Source organism: Meles meles, chromosome 2, assembly GCF_922984935.1.
Source record: "Meles meles chromosome 2, mMelMel3.1 paternal haplotype, whole genome shotgun sequence".
Lineage (NCBI taxonomy): Eukaryota > Metazoa > Chordata > Mammalia > Carnivora > Mustelidae > Meles > Meles meles.
In genome coordinates this window covers 4882112-4905054 of record NC_060067.1, presented here as the reverse complement: position 1 = coordinate 4905054, position 22943 = coordinate 4882112, and the positions used below count along the sequence as shown (strand labels likewise).

Sequence of the window (22943 nt, the reverse complement as noted above, 5' to 3'; positions counted from 1 at the left end):
AAGTAGGCAGAGAGGCAAGCAGGGGGGTGGGGGAGCAGGCTCCCTGCTGAGCAGAGAGCCCGATGGGGGGCTCGATCCCAGGACCCTGAGACCATGACCTGAGCTGAAGGCAGCGGCTTAACCCACTGAGCCACCCAGGCGCCCCGATATACTGTACTTTATGTAATGAGATCTTCGTGCTGACTTGTCCTGGGGAGAATTATTGGAGATGTATAAGTGATGTGTCTGTAGTAGCACATCCCTTATCGTATTTCTTACTCTTCAAATAATTAAATAATTCATATTTTCTATTTACAAAATTGAAAATTTTTCAAGTAAAGGTGTGGTGTCATGAAATATTAAAAACTTGTATTTTTGTGTATTAAATTTGAGTTAAATATTAATGACTGAACGTTGGAAGGTACAGTTTATTTTTCAAGTTTTCTGTGTGATTCTTTGAAAATTCTTCATTTTTACCTTGACTTCATTTTTCTCCTTTCTGTATTCAGTTGTACTCTTTCTACCATAATGGAGGACAAAGTGACCCAATAAGTTGAGTTTCAATTCTTTTTTTTTTTTTTAAAACATTTCATTTATTTATTTGACAGAGACAGTGAGAGAGGGAACACAAGCAGGGGGAGTGGGAGAGGGAGAAGCAGGCACCCCGCTGAGCAGGAAGTCCCATGCTGGGCTCAGTCCCGGATCCTGGGATCCTGACCTGAGCTGAAGGCAGACATTCCCAGAAACTGAGTGTCATAAAACAGCACACATTTCCTATCTCATGGTGTGTTAGGAATGTGTGTACACCTACGCTGGGGCCTCTGCTTCCGTGTCTCATGAAGCTTCCATCAAGGTATCAGTCAGGCCTGTGGTTTCATCTGACCCTTGACTGGGGAGGATCCCCTTCTGGACTCACATGGCTTTGGGGCCGGATTCAGCTCCTCGCAGGCTGCTGGTTGAGGGCATCAGTTTCTTGTCTTGGGGCCCTTTTCCTATGTCAGCTTTAAACATTGCAGCTGCTTCTTCAAAACCAGTAAAGCAGAGAGTCTCCTCTGGGGTCAGCATTAACAGTTTTATGTAATGTAATCATGTGTATATAAGCATTCTGTCTCTTGGTTAGAAGCAAGTTGTAGCTCCCGTTCACACTCACGGGGAGGGGTCATGAAAGGGCATGCAACACTCTAAATTAGTCTGTCTGCCACGGCTTGTTTACTATATCTTAATATAGGATGAATGTTTCTCTTACTCTGTAATTTTTGTTACTTGTTTATATGTAGTATTAACTTTGGATTTTTAATTTTTCTAACCAGATTCCATTGGCCGTGACATCCCCAAAATGCTTGAATTATTTAAAATGGGACATGAAATTAAGGTAGATGAAGAAAGGGAGAACTTTCTCGAGACCAAAATAGCAACAGTAAGTTACAATGGAAACTATTAAATAGCCTTCTTTTGTTTTGCTTGAGTGACTGATAATTTACAATATAACAGGCCGCTCCTTTGAACTTGTTCTTGGCACTAGCATCAGGAGTAACACTAAGTCTGCAGACAGATAATTTTTTATTCTGTACATTCAACTCGTAGATTTTAATGGTATTTGAGAATTCCTTCGTGTGCCCCTCAGTGATATATTTTCCTTATTTGATTATTCCAATAAGTTTATTGAGAATAGGGTTAGATCTTGCATATCCCTTATGGAACATTGCATAAGGCTAAGCCCATAGTAGGTATTTAATCCTCCTATCATGGAATTGAGTAATTTGCTTTATTTTTATGAATTGTTTTGATTATCCCTCCTTGTGTTTTAAAAACTGTTTGTCTACTTATAGAATATGCTGGAAATCAACTTTCAAAGCTATTTTTTGGACTCTGATATACATAGGTCAGGTTTATAGGACTTTGTTTTTAGATATACATTTATTTGCTACAATCTTCTTTATGCTAAGGGATCTCTAAAGTACTTTTTCCTGTTCAGTAACCATAGAATAATAATGATATTGATAATAAAATTTAAGCAGTGCCCAGGCACTCTTCTTAACACTCTTCATTTCGTATATTTTCTCTCTTAATCTTCAACACTATGAGAGGACAAATTATCATCCCCATTTTATGGATGAAGGCCAAAGAGTTTAAATAATTTTTCCAAGGTCTCACAGCTGGTGTGAGGCAGAATAGGTATTTGAGTGTTGGCAGTCTTCAAGACTCCAGGCTCTTTGCTCAAAACCATCTTGCCGCAGGCCTGGAATTATTTGAGTAGCTGTTACTCCTCTTCCCGTCCTGCTCTTAAGAGGGATTCTGCGTTACAGCCAACAGCTGGTAGTCCAAGCTAGTTGAGCTGTGCCCACTGTAGACTATCAGAAGTCGAGAAAAGCACTCAGCTAGTTTTATGGAAGGAAAACTTGCCTTAGAAAGAGGGCAAAGCAGTTTAATCCAGTCAGGGATTGGGAAAGCCCTGTCTGCTGTCATTACATCAGAGCTCAGCGCCAATTGCATGGCATTGTGGCCTGCTAAAATCTGATGTTGCACTTTCCTTATTTCCAAAAGGCCCTTGGCAGTGCTTCTTATTTCTTAGGGATGGTAACATTGTAATGTGAAAAGCAAATGAAAAAAATGGGAATTTTTAGAAAATATTCTAGAGCTGTAGAGACTTAGTTCTCTACAGAACTGAGAATACCTGTTCTGCTACTTATGGAATGGCAGACTTAAAACAAGTTTCTTAAAATGTTGTGACTTGAATTCCTGAGCTATAGAATTTATATAGTAAAGAGAGGGGAGGGGAGGAGTGGCAGAGGGAAAGAATCTTTATGCAGATTCCCCACTGAGTGCGCAGTCTGACACAGGGCTTGGTCCCGCAACCCATGACATTATGACCTGAGCCAAAACCAAGTAGGATGCTCAACTGACTGAGTCACCCATGTGCCCCGTTGGTGCTGTTTTGGTTAGACTTTGGGGGACTATAGGACATCTTTATAAGACTATTTTTTTCCAGGTGGATCTTTGCTTTTTGTTAAGTAATGTTTTCAGTATATTCAGTAGTTAATAGTTTATCTAGATCCCGACTCAGTGTATAAGAAACTGACATCTCATTTATTCTTCTCAACAAATACCGTAGTGCTTAAGTGATTACAGGAGCTCCAGGTCAGACTACTTGTATCATTTAGAGGTAGAATGCTTTTTCTTAATGAAAAATAAATCAATTTCCATGTTTAAAGGGAATCTTTGTTTTTTAAATTTTTTTATTTTAAAAATTTTTTATTTCTTGAGAATCTTTTTTAATACTACTTAAATATTATAGTATTGTGTAGTATAACAGATTAAGAGAGTGGATTTTAGATTTATACTGTCTGGATTCAAATCCTAGTTCCAGATTGGAATTGCGTTCCATTGCTCTCTGAGTCCCATTCCCCATTTTCCCTAAATGCAAAATGACATTAATAATGATGCATACAGGGGCGCCTGGGTGGCTCAGTGGGTTAAAGCCTCTGCCTTCGGCTCAGGTCATGATCTCAGGGTCCTGGGATCGAGCCCCGCATCGGGCTCTCTGCTCTGCAGGGAGCCTGCTTCCTCCTCTCTCTCTGCCTGCCTCTCTGCCTACTTGTGATTTCTGTCTGTCAAATCAATAAAATATTTAAAAAAAAAATAATGATGCATACATTCTAGGCTAGGAAGGAATAGTTGAACTAATGACTATAAAGCAGATTTCTACTTCAGGCTAATATGAAGTAACAGGGACCTGATTACTTTTTCACCTACGATAGTCAGCATTACCTCGATACCAAAACCAGGCAAAAAAATATAGTCCACTATCATTCATGAAAAATAGATGTTGGGGCGCCTGGGTGCCTCAGTGGGTTAAGCCTCTGCCTTCAGCTCAGGTCGTGATCTCAGGGTCCTGGGATCGAGCCCTGCATCGGGCTCTTTGCTCAGCAGAGAGCCTGCTTCCTTCCCCCACCCCCTCTGCCTGCCTCTGCCTACTTGAGATCTCTCTCTCTGTCAAATAAATAAATAAAAATTTTAGGAAAAAATAGATGTTAAAGTTATAAACTAAATTTTAGCTAATAGAATCCAGCAATATATATATGAAAAAGGATAACATGACATCACCAAGTAGGGTTTATCCTAGGAATACTAGTTCACTTAACATTCAGTGATCAATCATTAAAATTCACCATATTAACAAATTATAAATCAAAAGCCATCTGATCATCTCAGTAGATACAGAGAAAGCATTTGAGAGACTTGAACATTCATTTCTGATCAAAAAGTCTCAGCACACCAGGAACAGAAGTTAATGCCCTCAACCTGACGAAAGGCGTCTAAGAAAAACCAGCAACTAACATTATACTTAGAGGTGAAAAACTGAATACTTTTCTTCTAAGAACAGGAGCAAGTTAATGATGTCCACCTTCACCACTTCTGTTCAGCACCAATCTAGGTATTTTAGGCAGTGCAGTCAGGTGGGCACTTGAGTTGTTTCCATTTTTTCACTATTATAAGTAAATTACAAGCAAATACTGTTACAAGTAAAAATATATATATATATATATATATATAGTAATATCAAAAAATAGGAAATACTTAGAGATAAATCTGACAAAAGATGTGCAAGATCCGAACATGAAGATTTCAAGACATAGTTGAGGGAAATTAAGATCTAATAAATAATGACGTGTACCATGTTTACGGTCAGTGAATCCGGTGTAAGTAATGACATGTACCATGTTTACGGTCAGTGAATCTAGTATGAATAATGAGGGGTACCATGTTTACGGTCCGTGAATCCAGTACTGTTAAGATGTCAGTTGTCCCCAGAGTAGTGTGTAGATGCGGTACATTCTTTTTTTTTTTTTTTTTAAGATTTTATTTATACATATGACAGAGATCACAAGCAGGCAGAGAGGCAGGCAGAGAGAGAGAGGAGGAAGCAGGCTCCCTGCCAAGCAGAGAGCCCGATGCGGGGCTCGATCCTAGGACCCTGGGATCATGACCTGAGCGAAAGGCAGAGGCTTTAACCCACTGAGCCACCCAGGCGCCCGGATGCAGTACATTCTTGATCAAAATCCCATTTAGCCTTTTTTTTTTGATAGAAACTGGCAAGCTGATTCTTAAGATTCGTATGGAAATACAAAGGATCTAGAATAACTAAAACAGCTTCGACAAATAGCGAAGTTAGAGATCTACCTGATTTCAAGATTTATAAAGCAGTGGTGTTTAAGGCACTGTGGTATTGACATCAAAAAAGACAAGATGGTGGTAGAATAGAATAGAGTCCCAAAACCCAATGGGTTTTTTTTTTTTTTTTTTTTTTTTGGACAGCTGACTTAAAACATGTTGCAAAGTCATTTTTAATGGAGAAACATTAATTTTTTCGAGAAATGGTACTGGAACAATTGAATATCTGCATATAGTAAAATGACCTTTGACCCATGACTTCATACCACATATAATTAGCTCAAAATGTATCAAAGACCTAAACATCATGCCTAAAATTATAAAATCTGTGGAAGGAAAAGTTGAGTTAGACAGTGATTTTCTTTTTTGAGGTGTGAAATGAAAAGCATAGCATCATCCGCAAAAGAAGAAATTAGTAAATTGCACTGTATAAAAATAAAAAGCATTTGCTCTTTAAAAGACATTATTGGGGCGCCTGGGTGTCTCAGTGAGTTGAAGCCTCGGCCTTCGGCTCGGGTCATGATCCCAGGATCCTGGGATTGAGCCCCGCATTGGGCTCTCTGCTCTGGGGGGAGCCTGTTTCCTCCTCTCTCTCTCAGCCTGCCTCTCTGCCTACTTGAGATCTCTATCAAATAAATAAATAAAATCTTAAAAAATAAAAAAATAAAAGACATTATTAAGGGAAGATAAATCACAGCTGGGATAAAGTATTTACAAATTATGTAACACTGATAAATCCATAATATATGAGGAGCTCTTAAACCTCAATAATAAGAAAAAACCCAGTTTTTAAAATGAGCAAAAGATTGGAACATACCTGATCAAGGTGTGCAGACACATGGCAGGCAGACAGATGACAAGCACATTGAAAGATGCTCAGCATTATTAGTTGTTAACGGAAATACAAACTAAAACCCCCATGAGCTATCAATGCACATCTATTAGAATAATTAAAATTAGAAAAACTGACCATAGCAAGTATTGATAAGGAAGTGGAGAGATTGGAACACTTACACTATTGTGGCAGTGTAAAATGATACAACCTCTTTGGCACATTTTGGCAGCTTAAGAAAGTTAACATTCAGGGCACCTGGGTGGCTCAGTGGATTAAGCCGCTGCCTTCGGCTCAGGTCATGATCTCAGGGTACTGGGATCGAGTCCCGCATCAGGCTCTCTGCTCAGCAGGAAGCCTGCTTCCCCCTCTCTCTCTCTGCCTGCCTCTCTGCCTACGTGTGATCTCTCTCTGTCAAAAAATTAAATAATAAAATCTTTTAAAAAAAAGAAAGAAAGTTAACGTCCAGGGGTGCCTGGGTGGCTCAGTTTGTTGGGTGGCCAACCCTTGATTTTGGTTCAGGTCATGATTTCAGGGTCCTGGGATCAAGCCCTGCACACAGTAGGGAGGCTGCTTCAGGATTCTCCCTCTCTTTTTGCCCCTCCCCCACTTGCTTGCTCGTTGTCTGTCTCAAATAAATAAATATATCTTAAAATTTGGAAGGGGAGGCGAACCATAAGAGACTATGGACTCTGAAAAACAACCTGAGGGTTTTGAAGGGTCAGGGGTGGGAGGTTGGGGGAACAGGTGGTGGGTAATGGGGAGGGCACGTTTTGCATGGAGCACTGGGTGTTGTGCAAAAACAATGAATACTGTTATGCTGAAAAAATAAATAAAATGGAAAAAAAAATTTAACATCCACCTGCTGGATGATCCACATTTCACTTTTAGATATTTATGCAGAAGAAATGAAACCATGTCCCTACAAAGACTCAGGAACAAATACTTATGACAGATTTATTTGTAATAGTTAAAAAGTGAAAACATTCCACATGTCCATTGACAGGTGAATGTATAAATAATCTTTATATATCTATTTAATAGAATAGTCTTTAGTAATAAAAAAAATTAATACATGATTTAACATGGATGAATTTAAAAATGATTATACTGGTGAAAGCCAAAGGTGTACATATTGTATGATTCTGTTTATATAAAATTCTGGCAAACGCGAGTTTATATAGTGTACTAATGTATAATGTGACGCAAACAGACCAGTCACTGCTGTGGGCATAAGTGGATGGGGAGGGGTGGGAAGGAGGGATTACAAACGAGCGCACAGAATTTGTGGGATAAGTGACATGTTTGTTATTTTGACTCATGAGGTTTTCATGAGTATATACGTGTGTCAGAACTTAATAAGTTGACACGTTAAGAATGTGCAACATATCCTGTGGAATATTATTCAGCAAAAAAAAGAAATGAACTGTGGATACCTGCTCTGCTGTGGATGATTCACAAAAGCTTTATGCGCAGTGAAAATCAGACATAGAAACCACATACTATGTGATACCATTTATATGAAAAGGCAAAACTGTAAAGATAAAAAGTAGCTGTGTGGTTGCCTTGGGCAGGATGGAAGCAGTAAGTTTAGGCATTAAGAGTAAATGCATCAGGGATCATCTTGGGGTGATGAAAAGAAGTTTTAAAACTGACTTATGGTTATTGTTGCACAATCTGACAAGCTTACTAAAAAAATCAAGAAACATAAATTAGAAAATGGTAAGTAATATGATATGTAAAATATACCTCAATCAAGTTAAAAATGTTCAGTGTATCGAGTATACCTCAATATAGTTATTTAAAAAGGAATAAAAATGTTTTTACAATTGTATTAATATAAGTATTTGAATTTTATTTATAATTATCAGAGATAAAAGAGATTTTAAAGCAAAGTAATATATCTTTCAAAAGTTTGAGATTTCTGAGGTATGTTATTTTTTAAGATATATTTATTTATTTGAAAGAGAGAGAGAACACAAGCGGGGGGGAGGTGTGCAGAGGGAGAGAGAATTCCCAAGCAGACTCCCCACTTGGGGCTCCATCCCAGAACCCCAAGATCCTGATCTGAGCCCAAATCCCAGAGTTGTTTGCCCAAACGACTGAGCCGCCCAGGCGTCCTGAGTGATGTTATTCTTCCTATACGGTTGGAAATATTGAAGGTGTTGGGTTTTTATTCATTTATTTTTGCCCCCTGTGTGACGTGAGGACTGTGCAGATAAAGGAGCACTAACAGCTGCACATGCCCAGTCGGGGTCCTCACTGTGGTGTATAGAAGGAAGGAAGGTATCTAGATCAGGGTCAAAAGCCAAAGCCTATGGGCCAAATCCAGCTGCGGACAGTTTCTGTACAGCCCGTGAGCTAAGAATGCTCTTTACAACTTTAAAGGGTTGTAAATAAAACAAAACGAAGAATTTGCTACAGAGATTATTTGTAGCCTGCAAAACCTGAAATCTTTATATTCTGGCTCTTTAGAGAAAAGGTTTGCTGACTCCTGATCTAAAAAGATGTTTTTTGGAAGAGTGAAATGTATTAATTTTGTGTTTGTGTTTGCTGTAGAAGACAGATCTGTCTTACTTCAGTTCAGTCATTTTGATACCACTTGTTAGGATTCTCAACAGGTCCACACTGCCACATGGCTTTAAGATCCAGTTCTGGTATTGATGAAATATGAAATTGGTCTAGACTAGTTTAAGCTGGCTTTCCTTCTGTATCAAAGTGATAAGCATAGTCATTTGAATGATGTTTCTTAGTTATCTGACTTGAAGGTTGGTATCTTGGGTATTAGAACTCAACTTCTAATGCCCTCGTATCTCAAACCTATACAAACACTCTTATAGTTAGCCAGTATCTTATATTTGTCAGCAGTGTTACTTATAGGTAAATTAGGTGTTTTTGCTAATCTTTCCTACCATTTGTGCTATAATTTACACATTCATGAGATTGGTTATGACTGCATGCTGTCAGATCAAATGCTTATATCAGAGAAAATGCCATTTATTTTTAGATAAAATGTATTTTTATATATTTCTTTCATTTGTGGCTAAATATTCTTTATTTTCTTTCAAGTTTTTTTTTAGTTATTTAATTTTTTTTATTTTTTTATCTTTCAAGTTTTTATTCATGGAAATGCTATTTAAATTATATGTTGAATATTATGCAAACACAATGAGTTATCGTTGGAATATTTTATTTTTCAGTCAATTGACTATCAAGTAGTCACCACTTTTTTTTTTCCTTCAGCATGAAGGGTATGTTGGTTGGGATAAAAGTAAACTCCTAAGTGACCAAATTTAAGGGAAAGATTTTATTTATTTTTTTCTTTTCTAAAGATTTTATTTCTTTGACAGAGCATAAGCAGGGGGAGTGGCAGGCAGAGGGAGAGGGAGAAGCAGGCCTCCCACTGAGCAGGGAGCCTGAGGCCAGGCTCAGTCCCAGGACCCTGGGATATAAACCGAACTGAAGGTAGATGCCTAACTGACTGAGCCACCACAGCGTTCCAAGGGAAAGATTTTAAAGCATAAAACTAAAAATAAAGATTCACAGGGGAGAAAAACATATTTCACTGTACCCTAATTTCTTTTAAAATTATGGTTCTTTCCATGAAAAAGAGATGAAACTGAGGGAGATTCTCTAAAAATGTTGAGACATAATTATGTACCTGCCTAGTATGGCTAGTATATATATATATATTCCAAATAGTAGTTCAATTTCAGATAGTAATTAGATAATTCTTAAAGGATTTATCTGGTTTATAATATAGAAAACTCTATTAGAGACAGAAAATTATGACCAGATAACTCTGTTGACATTTTAAAATTATCAAATTAACATATGCATTTGGTTAAATTAGAGCAGTTTACAGAAAAGACACACTAAAGCCCCTCTCCCTGCAATGTTTTCTCTTAGAACTTTTTTTTTTTTTCCCTAGAACTTTTATTGATAGTTTTTTGTTGGGGTGCCTGGCTGGCTCAGTCAGAAGAGACCTGCTTCTTGGCCCAGGGTCATGAGTTCAAGCCCCATGTTGGGTGTAGACATTACTAAAAGTAAACACACTTTCTAAAACAGATTTTTAAGAATTTATTATTTTAGAGAAGAGAGAGAGCGTGAGCATGGGGAGGGGCAGAGGGAGAGAGAATTTCTAGTAGACACCCTACTGAGCATGGAGCCCAACATGGGACTCTAGCTCAGTGAGATCATGACCTGAGCTGAATCAAGAGCTGGAGGCCCAACTGACTGAGCTACCGAGGCGCCCCTAAAGTAAATACACTTAAAAAAATAGTTTTTGTCCTTCTAGAAATGTTAAGGCATTACATAAACACCCTTAGAGGGTGCCTGGTTTAAGTGTCAGCTTGGTTCGTGGTCCCAGGGTCATGGGATTGAGCCCCTCCTTGGACTCCCTGCTTGGTGGGAGGCCTGCTTCTCCCTCTCCCTCTACCCCTGCTTGTGTTCCCTCTCTCACTGTCTTTCTTCCTGTCAAATAAATAAATAAAATCTTTTTTAAAAAAACCCACCCTTATAAAAATTCACTCACACACAAGATAGGCCACACATACTGTTCCATACCTTTCTTTTCCACTTAAAATGGCATGGATGTCTTCAAAGATGCAAAGAGATGTGTTCTGTTCTTTTCAATGGTTGCATATTCTCTTGTGAACATGTACAAATATTCATTTCCTGTTGATGGACATTTAGATCATGTCCAGTGTTTTGCTATTACAAATAATATTTGAATGACATTCTTAAAAATACATATTGCCAGTTTTTTTCAAGTATACCCAGAAGGCGAATTTCAAGAAATAGAATGTATATTGAAAATGTTATTGTAAGTATCGCTAAATTGCTCTCTAAAATGTTCGCATTACCTTGTAATTCATTCAGTAGTGTTACAGTGCCTCACATACTCAGCAGAATTAGATATTACCGAATGTAATCGATTCGTCAGTTTGTTAGGTGATACATACTGGTGTATGTGTGAGTCAGTGTCCACTTTCAATAGGAAGGTAAACATTACCATTGTTTTCTTCTTCGGTTAGAGTCTTCTGTTTTACTTAAGATTCTGACTTTCCTCATCTGTTCCTCCCTGCCATTCTTACTCCTTTTTCCTCATGTTTCTGGGCCTCCTCTGATTCTCCACTATGCTCTCTTTTTTCTTTTTTTTTTTTTTGGTGAGGAGGCCTGTGACTCCCTTTTACTGTGGACACCCTGTCTGACTCACCTCTACTGTGACTTGCTCTTTTTACCAGTGCCTAGTAAATGAAATTGACAAGAGCTATGGTCACTGAAGGTGCTTGTAGAATTGAAGTGTTTATAAACACTGAGATTGCCTGGCATCTAATTACTAAAAATAAGGCCTTTTCTACCCAGTGTTTGGGACTGATTTTTCTGACCTATAGTGTATGAGATATTTTCGCTGCATCCTATATAAAAAAAAAAAATCTTCATTTATTGATATTTTTAAACTTTATTTTTTGAATAGGAAAGATTATTAGTTCATTTATAACCTAACCAAAAACAAAAACAAAAAAAGAAAAAAAAAGAAACCAAGTAAACGTTTTTTTGTTTTTTTTTTTAATCAGGAAAAAACTGTATTTCGATTTAGCCAGCTGGACTCAGTTTAGATGATCCCAATTTTATTGGCAACATCCAAAGCATCATAGTCAGGGGCCAGTCGAACGTATGCCTTCTTCTCTCCATCAGGCCTGATTAAGGTGTTGACCTTGGCTACATCCATGTCATAGAGCTTCTTCACAGCCTGTTTGATCCGGTGCTTGTTGGCCTTGACATCCACAATGAACACAAGTGTGTTGTTGTCTTCTATTTTCTTCATGGCTGACTCAGTAGTCAGGGGGAACTTGATTATGGCAGAGTGATCAAGCTTGTTTCTCCTGGGGGCGCTCTTTCGAGGGTATTTGGGCTGCCTTCGGAGACGCAGAGTCTTGGGTCGTCGGAACGTAGGTGATGTGCGGATCTTCTTTTTTTTGTGACTGTGGACGCCTTTCAGCACCGCTTTCTTGGCCTTCAAAGCCTTTGCTTTGGCTTAGGCTTTGCGAGGGGCAGGGGCTTCCTTCTTAGCTTTCGGCGCCATCTTCGTAAAAGGCTGTTTTTGTTTTTGTTTTTTAAAAATTTTACTTATTTGAGAGAGAGAGAGAGAGAACATGTGCAGGGGGAAGGGCAGAGGGAGAGAGAGGAGAACAAGCAGATTCCCTAATGAGCAGGGAGCCTCATGTGGGGCTCCATCCCAGGACCCTGAGATTATGACCTGAGCTGAAGGCAGATGCTCAACCATCTGAGCCACCCAGGTGCCCCCAATTTAACATGTTTTATTTAATAATATTAAGTACTGACTCTGTGTCAGACATAGAGTGATACAAAAAAGAATAAGACCTTTTTTAAGAAAGACACATCTAATAATAAACATGGAAATAAACTATATAGTAAGGTGTCATAAGTGTACTAATGGATACATATAAACTATGAAGAAGCTGCACAAAAGAAGCTGTGATTGAGGTAATCATGGCGTAGAGTAGATCAAGGATAGCTTCTGTGAGGAGTCTGAAACATATACCAGGGGAATTAAGGGTCATGATCGTGTTTTAAAATAGTGCCCAACACGATGAGTGGACGCCTGGACGCCTGCACTGGTTTAGCTCTTTCAGAGGGACCAAACAACAGTGACGTAACCACAGCAGAAAGTCACTTTTCTCCCAAGTTAGAGCGGGTGGGCAGTTTAGGGCTGTTATGTCCCAGAGTCATCCAGGGGTCACACACTTTTTTTCCCCATCTCTTAGGGTCTTTTACTCTGTGTGGTTGAATCTGGCTGATGGCATGTCTGATTTGTAGCCTAAGTAAAGGAGTCAGGACGCAGGTGGAGAGCAAGCAGCTTTCTTTCAAGCATGTGAACCACTGACCGCATCAATTCTGCCCCATACCAGGGTTCAGAGCTTATGCACATGGCTTAGCTGAAGGTCTGTGCTAGCTGAGTGGCCATGTGCCCGGAAAAACTTCATTTAAAAGAAGACTGGCTGGATTTGAGAGACAGTTAAGGCTTTGGCACAGCTGGGGAGCCAAGAAACCTAAAAGAATAAGAAAATAAAAGGAAATTTTTTTTCATTTTGTTTATTACTCTATCCCCAATTCTTAGACTAGAATAGTACCTGGCAAATGGTAGGTGCTCAATAAGTAATTCTTGATGAATGAATATACAAATGTAAGAATAACAAAAGCTACTGCCAGTTGAAGGTCAGTTAGAAATAAAGACATTTTTGGGGCACCTGGGTGGCTCAGTGGGTTAAATTCTCTGCCTTCGGCTCAGGTTGTGATCTCAGGGTTCTGGGATCGAGCCCCGCGGTGGGCTCTCTGCTCAGCAGGGAGCCTGCTTCCCCTTCTCTCTCTGCCTGCCTCTCTGCCTACTTGTGATCTCTGTCTGTCAAATAAATAAATCTTAAAAAAAAAAGACATTCTCAATTTATATATAGTGAATCAATGTCTTGTTTTATAAAAATTTGATTTATACCCAGCTTTTCGAACAGACCTATTGGGGTAATATTGAAAGTGAAAATTTTAATTCCTGGAATTTCTCAGGATGAAGAATTAAGAATCCCATCCTTTATTTATAGAAACACTTAGCCAGGTGTATATTTTGACATTACACAAGAAAATTAAACTGTGTTAAGGTATTATAGCATAAACCTGCCAGAATAAAGACTTTGAAGTAATTTTCAAAGGGTGCCTATTAGTATTTTACAACATACCACAAATCCATTTTATGTTAGCTGTGAGGCTTTCAGAATATGCCTTGTTTTTTTCCCTCACTGATAGATTCCTTGTGTGATTTAAGATACTTGGCTTCCAGCCTACTTTTTTTTGGATTTCTAAGTGTAATTAAAGGGCAACTGCATTATTGATTGGCTTTCTTATTATTTTCCTTTATTATAAGGTAAAAGTTTTTTTTCTAATTTTCTATTAATGTGGAATTTCCCATTTTACATAGATACACATAATACTTTTATATTTGTCAAATACATAAGTGTTCTTTCTTCGTCTCCTTTCACGTTGGTTAATGTTGACTGTCTCACATATTTCGAAAACAGGTGTGGTAATGTTGTAGTTGCTGAGAATGGTAGAGATTAAGGGACAACTTTTTATTAGGAAAAAATTACTAGAGCTATAAAATGTGGCACATTAAGACTTGTAGTAGGAAGCAGTTATCCGGAACGGAGGACGTGCACTGTAGTTTAAAGGAAGATTTGCAGTATGCTTACTTGGTGTATTTAACCTATCACAGTATTTAATACCATAATAAATTATATTGCTCCCATAGCCCATTATATATACTCCTAAAAGAGCCTGTAAAATCAACCCCATGTCTCTGTATATATGTTTTAAACTAGCAACTAAGCTAACCTTTTTTTTTTTTTTTAACCCGGCCCCCTCAACTAAGCTAACTTTTATGTCGAATCCAGTTTATTAGAATCTTATATATATGGAAGTACTCACTGTAGTTTCCATGGGTTTTAGGCTTTGATTTTGAAATCAGTTCTAATTGAAAAATCTTTTGTGATTAAGATAATTGGATAAAGTTTGAGGATAAAGACAGATTTGCTTTGTGATACATACTGGACCTTTCAAAGGGTGCAATGTACTGTGAATCTACTTAGTTTCAGACAATTTTTTTTTTTTTGTAGTCTTGTTTCCTTTATTAAGTGTTTTGCTGTCAGCCCAGCAACTTGCCAGAATTTTCCACACTTTATAGAAAATGTTTGGCCTTTGAAAGAATGGTTCATAAAGACCTGTTATACTTCCAGTCAGCTTTTTCTGTTTCAGTTTTTCACTTTGAAGGAATTCTTTTCAAGTATACATGTACATAAAGTGAGCGTTTTTAAAAATGACTTTCCATTATAATATTTTCTGAAAAACCATAAAATCAGGGATCTTGATGTTTTATCTTCCCTTTCTCCTAGGACAGTGGGGGTCTTGGGTTCATAGCACTTTAGAAAAGAACATCTGAAGGGCAATTAAACCGTATTCATTATGTTTCCTGTAAGAAAGTAAAGAAATTTAATACTACACATTTTCTTGGAATTTATTGCTTTATAAATTCTTACCTCTACTTAAGCTCCTATTTGTAAATGTCCTCAGTGTTTGCATATTTTTCTTCAGTTTTTTATTTTGAAAATTTTAAATGAATGGAAAAGTTGAAAGAATAGTAGAATGAACACCTACCTATATACTATATTCTCATCACCTAGATTCACTAATTTTTCCACATCTGCTTAGAAAACTAGTTAAAGTGGTTTGCTTAGAGAAAGTAATAGATATCTTTTATTTTCTGAAACACAGAAAATTAAGTTGCAGACATCTTAATGTTTATCCCTTAAATATGTTCCCACTTGGAGCCTAAGTATAGAACATTGTCCTATATATGCTTTTCAAAGTAGTTTTATTTTTTAGTATGGCTTTTAGAATTTGTTTATTGGTACCTTTTTCTAGTTATAATTTGTTGATTTGCTCTTTTTTTTATGCTGTTACCCTGAGATTTTTGCTATTGTTGGTTTTCTAATTTTCTGTTTTATGTCAGATTTGTAAGTTTTCTTTTTTGTTTGTTTGGTTTTCGGTTTTAATTTAAATTCTAGTTGGTTAACATAGAGGATAATTGGTTTCAGGAGTAGAATTTAGTGATTCATCACTTAAACAGAACACCCAGTGCTCATCCCAACAAGGGCCCTCCTCAGTCCCCATCACTTGTTTAGCCCATCCCCTCATCCACCGCCTCTGGCAACCCTCACTTTGTTCTCTGTTATTAGGAGTGTCTTATGTTTGGCCTCCTTTCTTTCCACCCCCCCCTGCCGTTCCACCCCCCCTTCCCTATGTTCATCAGCTTTGTTTCTTAAATTCCAAAGAGTTTAAATCTGTGAATTTGCCTCTGATTGTATCTTGATATTTAGCTTTCTTGTCATTATTTTTAAAATAATGTGTCTTGGTACTTTTTAATCTTATTTGGCAAAGTATTTTAAAATTTGGAACCTTTTTAAAAAAATATTAAGAATCTTTTTTGACTTCAGTTTTAGTTATATGCTAGTTTGATTGCCTTATTGTTGAAGAATGCACTGTTTATAGTTTCTACTTTTTAAAAATTTCTGAAGTCAACAATAGAGAAAGCCAAAAAAAAAAAAAATTAGTGTAGTCTACATTTCTGGATCTTGTAAAAGGCTCAGGATCTCCCTCTACATACCTCTGGAACTGGGTGTCAATGTTTGTCTGGAGATGGGACAAAAACCCTCTAAAATAGGGAGCAGTAGTTAAAACTATTGAAGATTCTTAACATACTTCCTGACACTGGGTAACTGCCCTTTCCCATGCTGGCAGATGGATGGAAAAATTAAAAAAGAGCGTGTCTAACCTGGAGGTTGGGAGTTGAGAAAAATGAAAATGGAGATTAAGTAAATCTATATATACTGAATACTGAGAAATCCTTCCCCTACCCCCGCCCCTCACTTGGCTTTCAGAACTCTGGCAGGAGGGTACTAGATGAGGCTTGGTTCAATAATCGTAATGGTGATGATGATGATGATAATAATAGTAATAATAGCAGCAGCAATAGTAGTAAGGTTTGTTTTCAGGTTCCCCTTTCCCTTCTTCCCCCTTTTCTCTTAACTGTTTTTTTTTTCTTTTAATAGCTCTTTGAGGTTTTTCTTTACTATTTTCTTCCTCTCTTTCCTTTTTGCTTTTTTTTTTTTTTTTTAGTTCTTTTCTGCTTATCCCTTCCTCTTTGGCTGTCCACCTACATATTGGAAAGATGAAAATATAATTAAATTTATGGGAAAATTAGCATGAATTAGTGAAAAATGAATACCACAGAAAGTTTTTGAGGGGCATTCAGGCTAATTAACTTTGATTACATAGGGTATCTAATCACAAATTGTTACCTGGTAGATGCTAACTGAGTTAATAATGCTCTATTATTAACAAATCACAAACATTTATTTAAAAATGTTTTTAATATAAAAGTTTGTTCTTTAAAGATATTATGTTTTCCTATATCCTTATATTATTCATTTGTTACATTATAAACTTGTAAAAAAATTTGATTGTGAATTACTACAAATTCTGAATTAGTGGCCCCAGTAAATTGATTGTGAAACATTGATTCCTCCTTTGAGTGAATGGAGTCTACTCTCCCTATTTATTTTCTTATATTACAGGACAAGTTCCCATTACCATACTATAAAACCAAGTAAATAAAAGAGAGTATTCTAAAACAACTACATACTTTAAATTTGTTCTGTTTCACTTTAGAAACCATTTCTATTCTTTTGATTTATTAATATGTACCCCTTCAAATAATTATGTTTGTATCCTTTGGATAATTAGAATATAAAATCTGGAATGATTTGGAATGAGGAAGACTTGTAAAAATGTCACTAAATAGGATTAAATTTTGAATATCTTTAAAATATACATTATGTAAGAGACTGGCTTTGACTTGACCAGTTACCATAGCATTAAAGAAAAACAGCTATAGTCCTTTTACAGTCATATAAGTAACCAGAATTTGAAGACTTGTAAATGATAAAAGTATCTGCAAATAAAACCTATGCTCATTTTCTAAAAGGGAAAAAACAGGATAAGACAGCGTGGATTTACGTTTATACCAAATCATGCCAAGACCTGATTTAACTAGTGTTTCTTGTTCAGGTTTCAAAAATACTTGGATCTCTGACACACTTAATATAAAGGCAGTGTCTTTGATGTGCTTTATTCTCCTTTTTAAAGTTGTAGACATGGTTCATTCATAGGCTTGTGTCATTATGCTTTGCTTATGTAATAGTGAATTGTTTTGTGGCAAGAATATTGTTTACCTGGCAGCTGATAAAAGCTGAAGTATATTTTAACAAAAATAAACAAGTTCAGGGTAAGGGAATATAAACATAGTAAAATCTCCTGTTGAAATCAGAGCTTCCAGTTGTAGTGAACATGTTACAACAGGAAAAGTGAATGTGTTGAAGTTTGGTTAAGCAGGATATGGATAATGTAGTACGTGGAAATTGAAGGCTTATTTTATAGCAACGAGGCCCATAAGTTGTAAAAGTGGCAAGCAAAGAATATTGCTTAAATCAGTCAGACGCAAGCCAGAGTTGGATGAAAGGTGGTAGCTCATTGGCCCATAGCTCTCTACTACTTCCCCTTCTCTTTTTTCTCCATTCCTTCCAGCTGGTAACTAACTTCGTTTGTTGCCTTATTTCTGGTATACTAGTGAACTGTCTCATAGGTAAGGGAATTATAAAGACAAGAAAATAAACTGTAGAATGTAAAACTCAAATTCTATACTTGTTCATTCTCATTAAAAAAGAAGGAAGTAGATTGGTGATAGATCTTAGATCTTCAATTGTATGGGGCTAAGAAAGAGGAGAGAGAAACTAATATTTATCCTGAACGCAATATGTGCCAGGGTTCTGCTTAATGCTTTATTGTGAGATACGCATGTTTAACTGGGGTGAATCATCCTTGTAGTATGTTACATCCTTTGGATGGATGTTCATCAGCCTTTTTTTTTTTTTTTTTACCAGTAGTAGTATTGGGTCAAGAATCGTTTACTATCATTCCCAATTTTCTTACTTATATTGTCATGAAATTAGGGATTTGGGAATTGAAGTGTGACTTTCCCCTTCTACCAGATATAAATAGTAACATAAGAAAAACCATATCATTTAAAAAATGCTTAACTTCTCTTTTTAATTCATTGCATTAACTCAATAATGTAGTGGTCATTGGTTAGTAGAATAACGTGATGAAAAATATGTGTGTCAAAACATGTAAAAGGCGGTAAACTGACTTGCTTTCCTTTGTTAATCCATTTGTTAATAATAGTTTTCAGTACACTGCACACACGTCTTTCTTTTGTTAACTTATTTCAAAGACCAGTGATTAGTTTGCTGGCTTTCACTGCAGTCTGTCTTTATCCGAATGCTGGGAGAGGAAATTGAGTGGGTCTGAATGTGATTCCTTGTGAGTTTCATCAGTGTTACTTTCAACCAGTAGCATTCACTAGTATAGTATATATAGTAAACAGTAAAACACCAATAAGACCCTATTATGAATTACTAAATACATTAAATAGAAACACAAAATTCAGCATTTTCCAAATAGCTTTAACGTAAGCAATGATGAAAGCCGCTGTTACCTGAGAGCATCCTCCTTCCCCCATTTAGATTTTGATAAAGTTAGGAATTTTTTTTTTTTTAGATTTTATTTATTTATTTATTTAAGACAGAGAGAGCACAAGTGGGGCAAGGAGGGGCTGAGGGAGAGGGATAAGCAGACTCCTCACTGAGCAGGGAGCCTGATGGGGGTCTCGGTCCCAGGACCCTGAGATCATGACCTGAGCCAAAGGCAGTCGCTTAACTGACTGAACCACCCACCTGCCCCAAAAGTTGGGAATTTGTTAAAGTGATGTAAAGCATAACTCATTCCATAACTTTTCTTTTGCATACATTTTTATATATTTGGAGACAAATGATATATTCTAATACAGGAGTTGGCAAACAGTGGTTCTGTGAGTCTGTTTTTGTACCACTTGTGAGGTTAAAATAATCTTTTAAAGGGAAAAAAATGGAATATGCAGCAAATGTCACATGTGGCCTTAAAAGCCTAAAATATTTACCATCTGGTTCTTTGCAGAGAATGTTTGCCAACCCTAAAGTGTAAATACATAACACCTGAGTCTGAAGACCTGGTTCCAGGTGATACCGTGTAATCACAGGCCAGCCTCTCTCTCACACTGAACGCAGCTGTTATAAAACCTGGACAGAAGGCATGGAGTAGCTATTTGAAGACTCTGGAAAGTAAATAGTGACAGACAAATTAGGGAAGGCCAGAATTTGAAGTACCAGCCCTCACCTCTGCTGCTGAGTTTGTCATTTTTCTCCTTGTGTTGTCATGAACTGGGCTCACCATAACCTAAAACGGGGACGCGGCGTCAGCGCAGGCAGAGAGAGCTGCAGTTTGAGAAGCCCTCCCCTTCAGGCCGGAGAAGTAGACATCGTGAATCCTAGTGCAAACAGTTGGTGCAGGAAAGGGTACAGGTATCTAAAATTTGAGAAGAGGGAACCTTCCTTTCGGACTGGAGGCTCTGTGGTCACAAGAGGGGGAGGCACACTGTCTTAGCTTCTTTTCTCTGTCTTGTCATTTGGCCCCCAATGCAGGAGCAGTTACAGAGAGTAAGTGGCAAAATGGGGTAAATACATTTTATTTTTCTGGCTGGGGTTCCAGAGGAGAGCCTTAGGGAACCAGAAAGTACTGGGAAGTTCGAGGAGAGGGGAGAACCTGGGAAAGGGACCTCATAAAAATCATTTATGAGCTACTAGAGATGAAATTAGTGGAGATAACAGAGGAAAGAAAGAACTTACAGATAGACCATAGGCATTATCCAATCTGAAAACAAAGACAAAAGGTTGGAAAAAAAGAGAAAGCCTTAGGGTCCTATGGGCTAATAACAAAGATCTAGCTTTCCTAATATTGGTGTCCCAGAAGGAGAGGAAGCCCAGTACAGGGCTTGAACTCACAAGACCCTAAAATCAAGACTTGAGCTGAGATCAAGAGTCAGACGCTTAACTGACTGAGCCACCAGGTGCCCCTAGAGTTGGAACATTTAAAGTGAAATAAAAACTTATGTAAATATCTGAACATATATTTATAGGAACTGTATTGAAAATGATCAAAAGCTGGAAAAAACTCAGTTGTCCTCTAGATGAATGGATTAAAAACCACATCTGGTATGTCATATGATGCAGTACTGTTCAGTGATTAAAAAAGGTATGAACTGTTGATAGAACTTAAGTGAATCTCAAAAGGTACCTTCTATAACCCAGGTGCAAGTGGTCACAAAAGGTTATGTACTGACACCAAAAGCACAGGCAACAAAAGAGATAAATGGGACCTCATCAAAATTTGAAACTTTTGCGCATCTAAGATCACTGTCAGCAGAGTAGAAAGGCAGCCGAATGGCAGAAAATCTACGCGGATCACACACGCGGCACGAGACTTGTATGTAGAACATGAGAAGAGCTCCCGTACGGGGTCCTCCCCTTACCTGTGGTTTCACTTTCCGCAGTTCCGGTTCCCCACAGTCAACAGCAATCTGGAAGTAGTGGTCCTCTTGCCTCCTGGTCAGGAGGTCAGTAATAGTCTGATGCCGTGTTGCAATGCCTGTGTCACTCACCTCACTTCATCTCACCATGTCGGCATTTTTGACAAAAAAAAATTTATTTGTTTGAGAGAGAAAGAGACAGTAGGCAGTGGGGAGAGGCAGAGGGAAAAGAAGAGAATCTCAAGCAAACTCCCCACCGAGCGTGAAGCCTGGTGCGGGTTTGATCTCACAACCCTGAGATCATGACCTGAGCCCAAATCAAGAGTTGGACGCTTAACTGACTGAGCCACCCAGGTGGCCCACCATTAGACATTTTATCATCTCCCATCAGCGCAAGAAGGGTGAGCATAGTATAGTAAGTTATTTTGAGAAAGAGACAGGCCACATTCACTTAACTTTTATTACAGTATATTATCATGTTATATTCTTTTTTATTATTATTCATTTTTTACTGTGCCTAATTTAGAAGTTAAACTCTACCATAGATATGTGTATGTAGGAGAAAACATAGTATAGAGGTTTGGTACTCTGCAGTTTCAGGCATCCACTGGGGCTCTTAGAACATATCCCCCATCGATGAGGGGGACCACTGTAACTCAGTAGTAACATGATAAATAATTCAAAAAATAAGCAAGAGATCTCAATGCACATCTCTCACATAGAATAGACAAATGGCCAATAAAGACATGAAAAGAAGCTGAGCATCATTAGCCAACAGGAAAATGCAAATTAAAACCAAAATGAGATACTGCTTCACACTTAATGGGATGCATATTATAAAAACAACTACAACAACAACAACAAAAGCCCCCAAACCCAGAAATAGGGGTTGGCGAGGGTACAGAGAAATTGGAACCCTTGTACACTGGTGACGGGGATGTCAAATGGTTCAGTTGCTGTGGGAAAGTACACGAGACTTCCTCAAAAAATGAAACATGGGGTGCCTGGGTGGCTCAGCGGGTTAAAGCCTCTGCCTTCGGCTCAGGTCATGATCCCAGGGTCCTGGGATCGAGCCCCGCATCGGGCTCTCTGCTCCGCGGGGAGCCTGCTTCCTCCTCTCTCTCTGCCTGCCTCTCTGCCTACTTGTGATCTCTGTCTGTCAAATAAATTTAAAAAAATTAAGCAGAATTACCATAGATTCTAGTTATAGATAATATACTCCAAAGAATTGAAAGCAGGAACTCACACAGGTGTGTGTGCAGCTGTGTTCATAGCATTATTCAAATAGCCCAAAAGTGGAAGCACCCCAAGTGTCCATGACAGATGATGGATAAGCAAAATGTATATTCCAGCGTACTTTGGAGATATTGCAGGTTCAGTTCTAGACCGCTGCAATAAAGTAAATATTGTAGTCAAGTGAGTCAAGTGAATTTTTTTGTTCTCTACTGCATATAAATGTTATATTTATACTATGCCGTAGTTAAAGTGTGAAGTAGCATTATGTCTAAAAGAACGGTGTACATACCTTAATTAAAAATTACTTTATTGCTAAGAAATCCTATCCATCCCCAAGCTTTCAGTGAGTTGTGATCTTTCTGCTGATGGACGGTCTAGCCTGAATGTTGACAGCTGCTGACTGATCAGGGCAGTGGTTGCTAAAGGCGAGGCGGTGGTGAAATTTCTTAAAATCAGTCAACAGTGAAGTTTACTGTGTCAATTGACTCCATAACGGTGAATAAGTTTGAAATATTGTGAGAATTACCAAAATATCACAGAGATATGAATTGAGCAAATGCTATTGGGAAAACGTACCAGTAGACTTGTTCGACATAAAGTTGCCACAAACCTTCAATTTGTGAAAAACACAGTTAT

At 37.8% G+C, this 22943-nt stretch overlaps 1 protein-coding gene and 1 pseudogene across 1 annotated transcript in view; one reads left to right on the top strand and one right to left on the bottom strand.

Annotated features, from left to right (window-relative positions):
* Positions 1-22943, top strand: part of MRPL1 (mitochondrial ribosomal protein L1) — a 102258-nt gene that overhangs the window by 48241 nt on the left and 31074 nt on the right. Inside the window, exon 7 of the mRNA XM_045996550.1 lies at positions 1290-1396. Within this exon, the coding sequence (XP_045852506.1) occupies positions 1290-1396 (107 nt within the window). The remainder of the gene's footprint in view (positions 1-1289; positions 1397-22943) is intronic.
* LOC123935662 lies at positions 11601-12077 on the bottom strand (annotated as a pseudogene).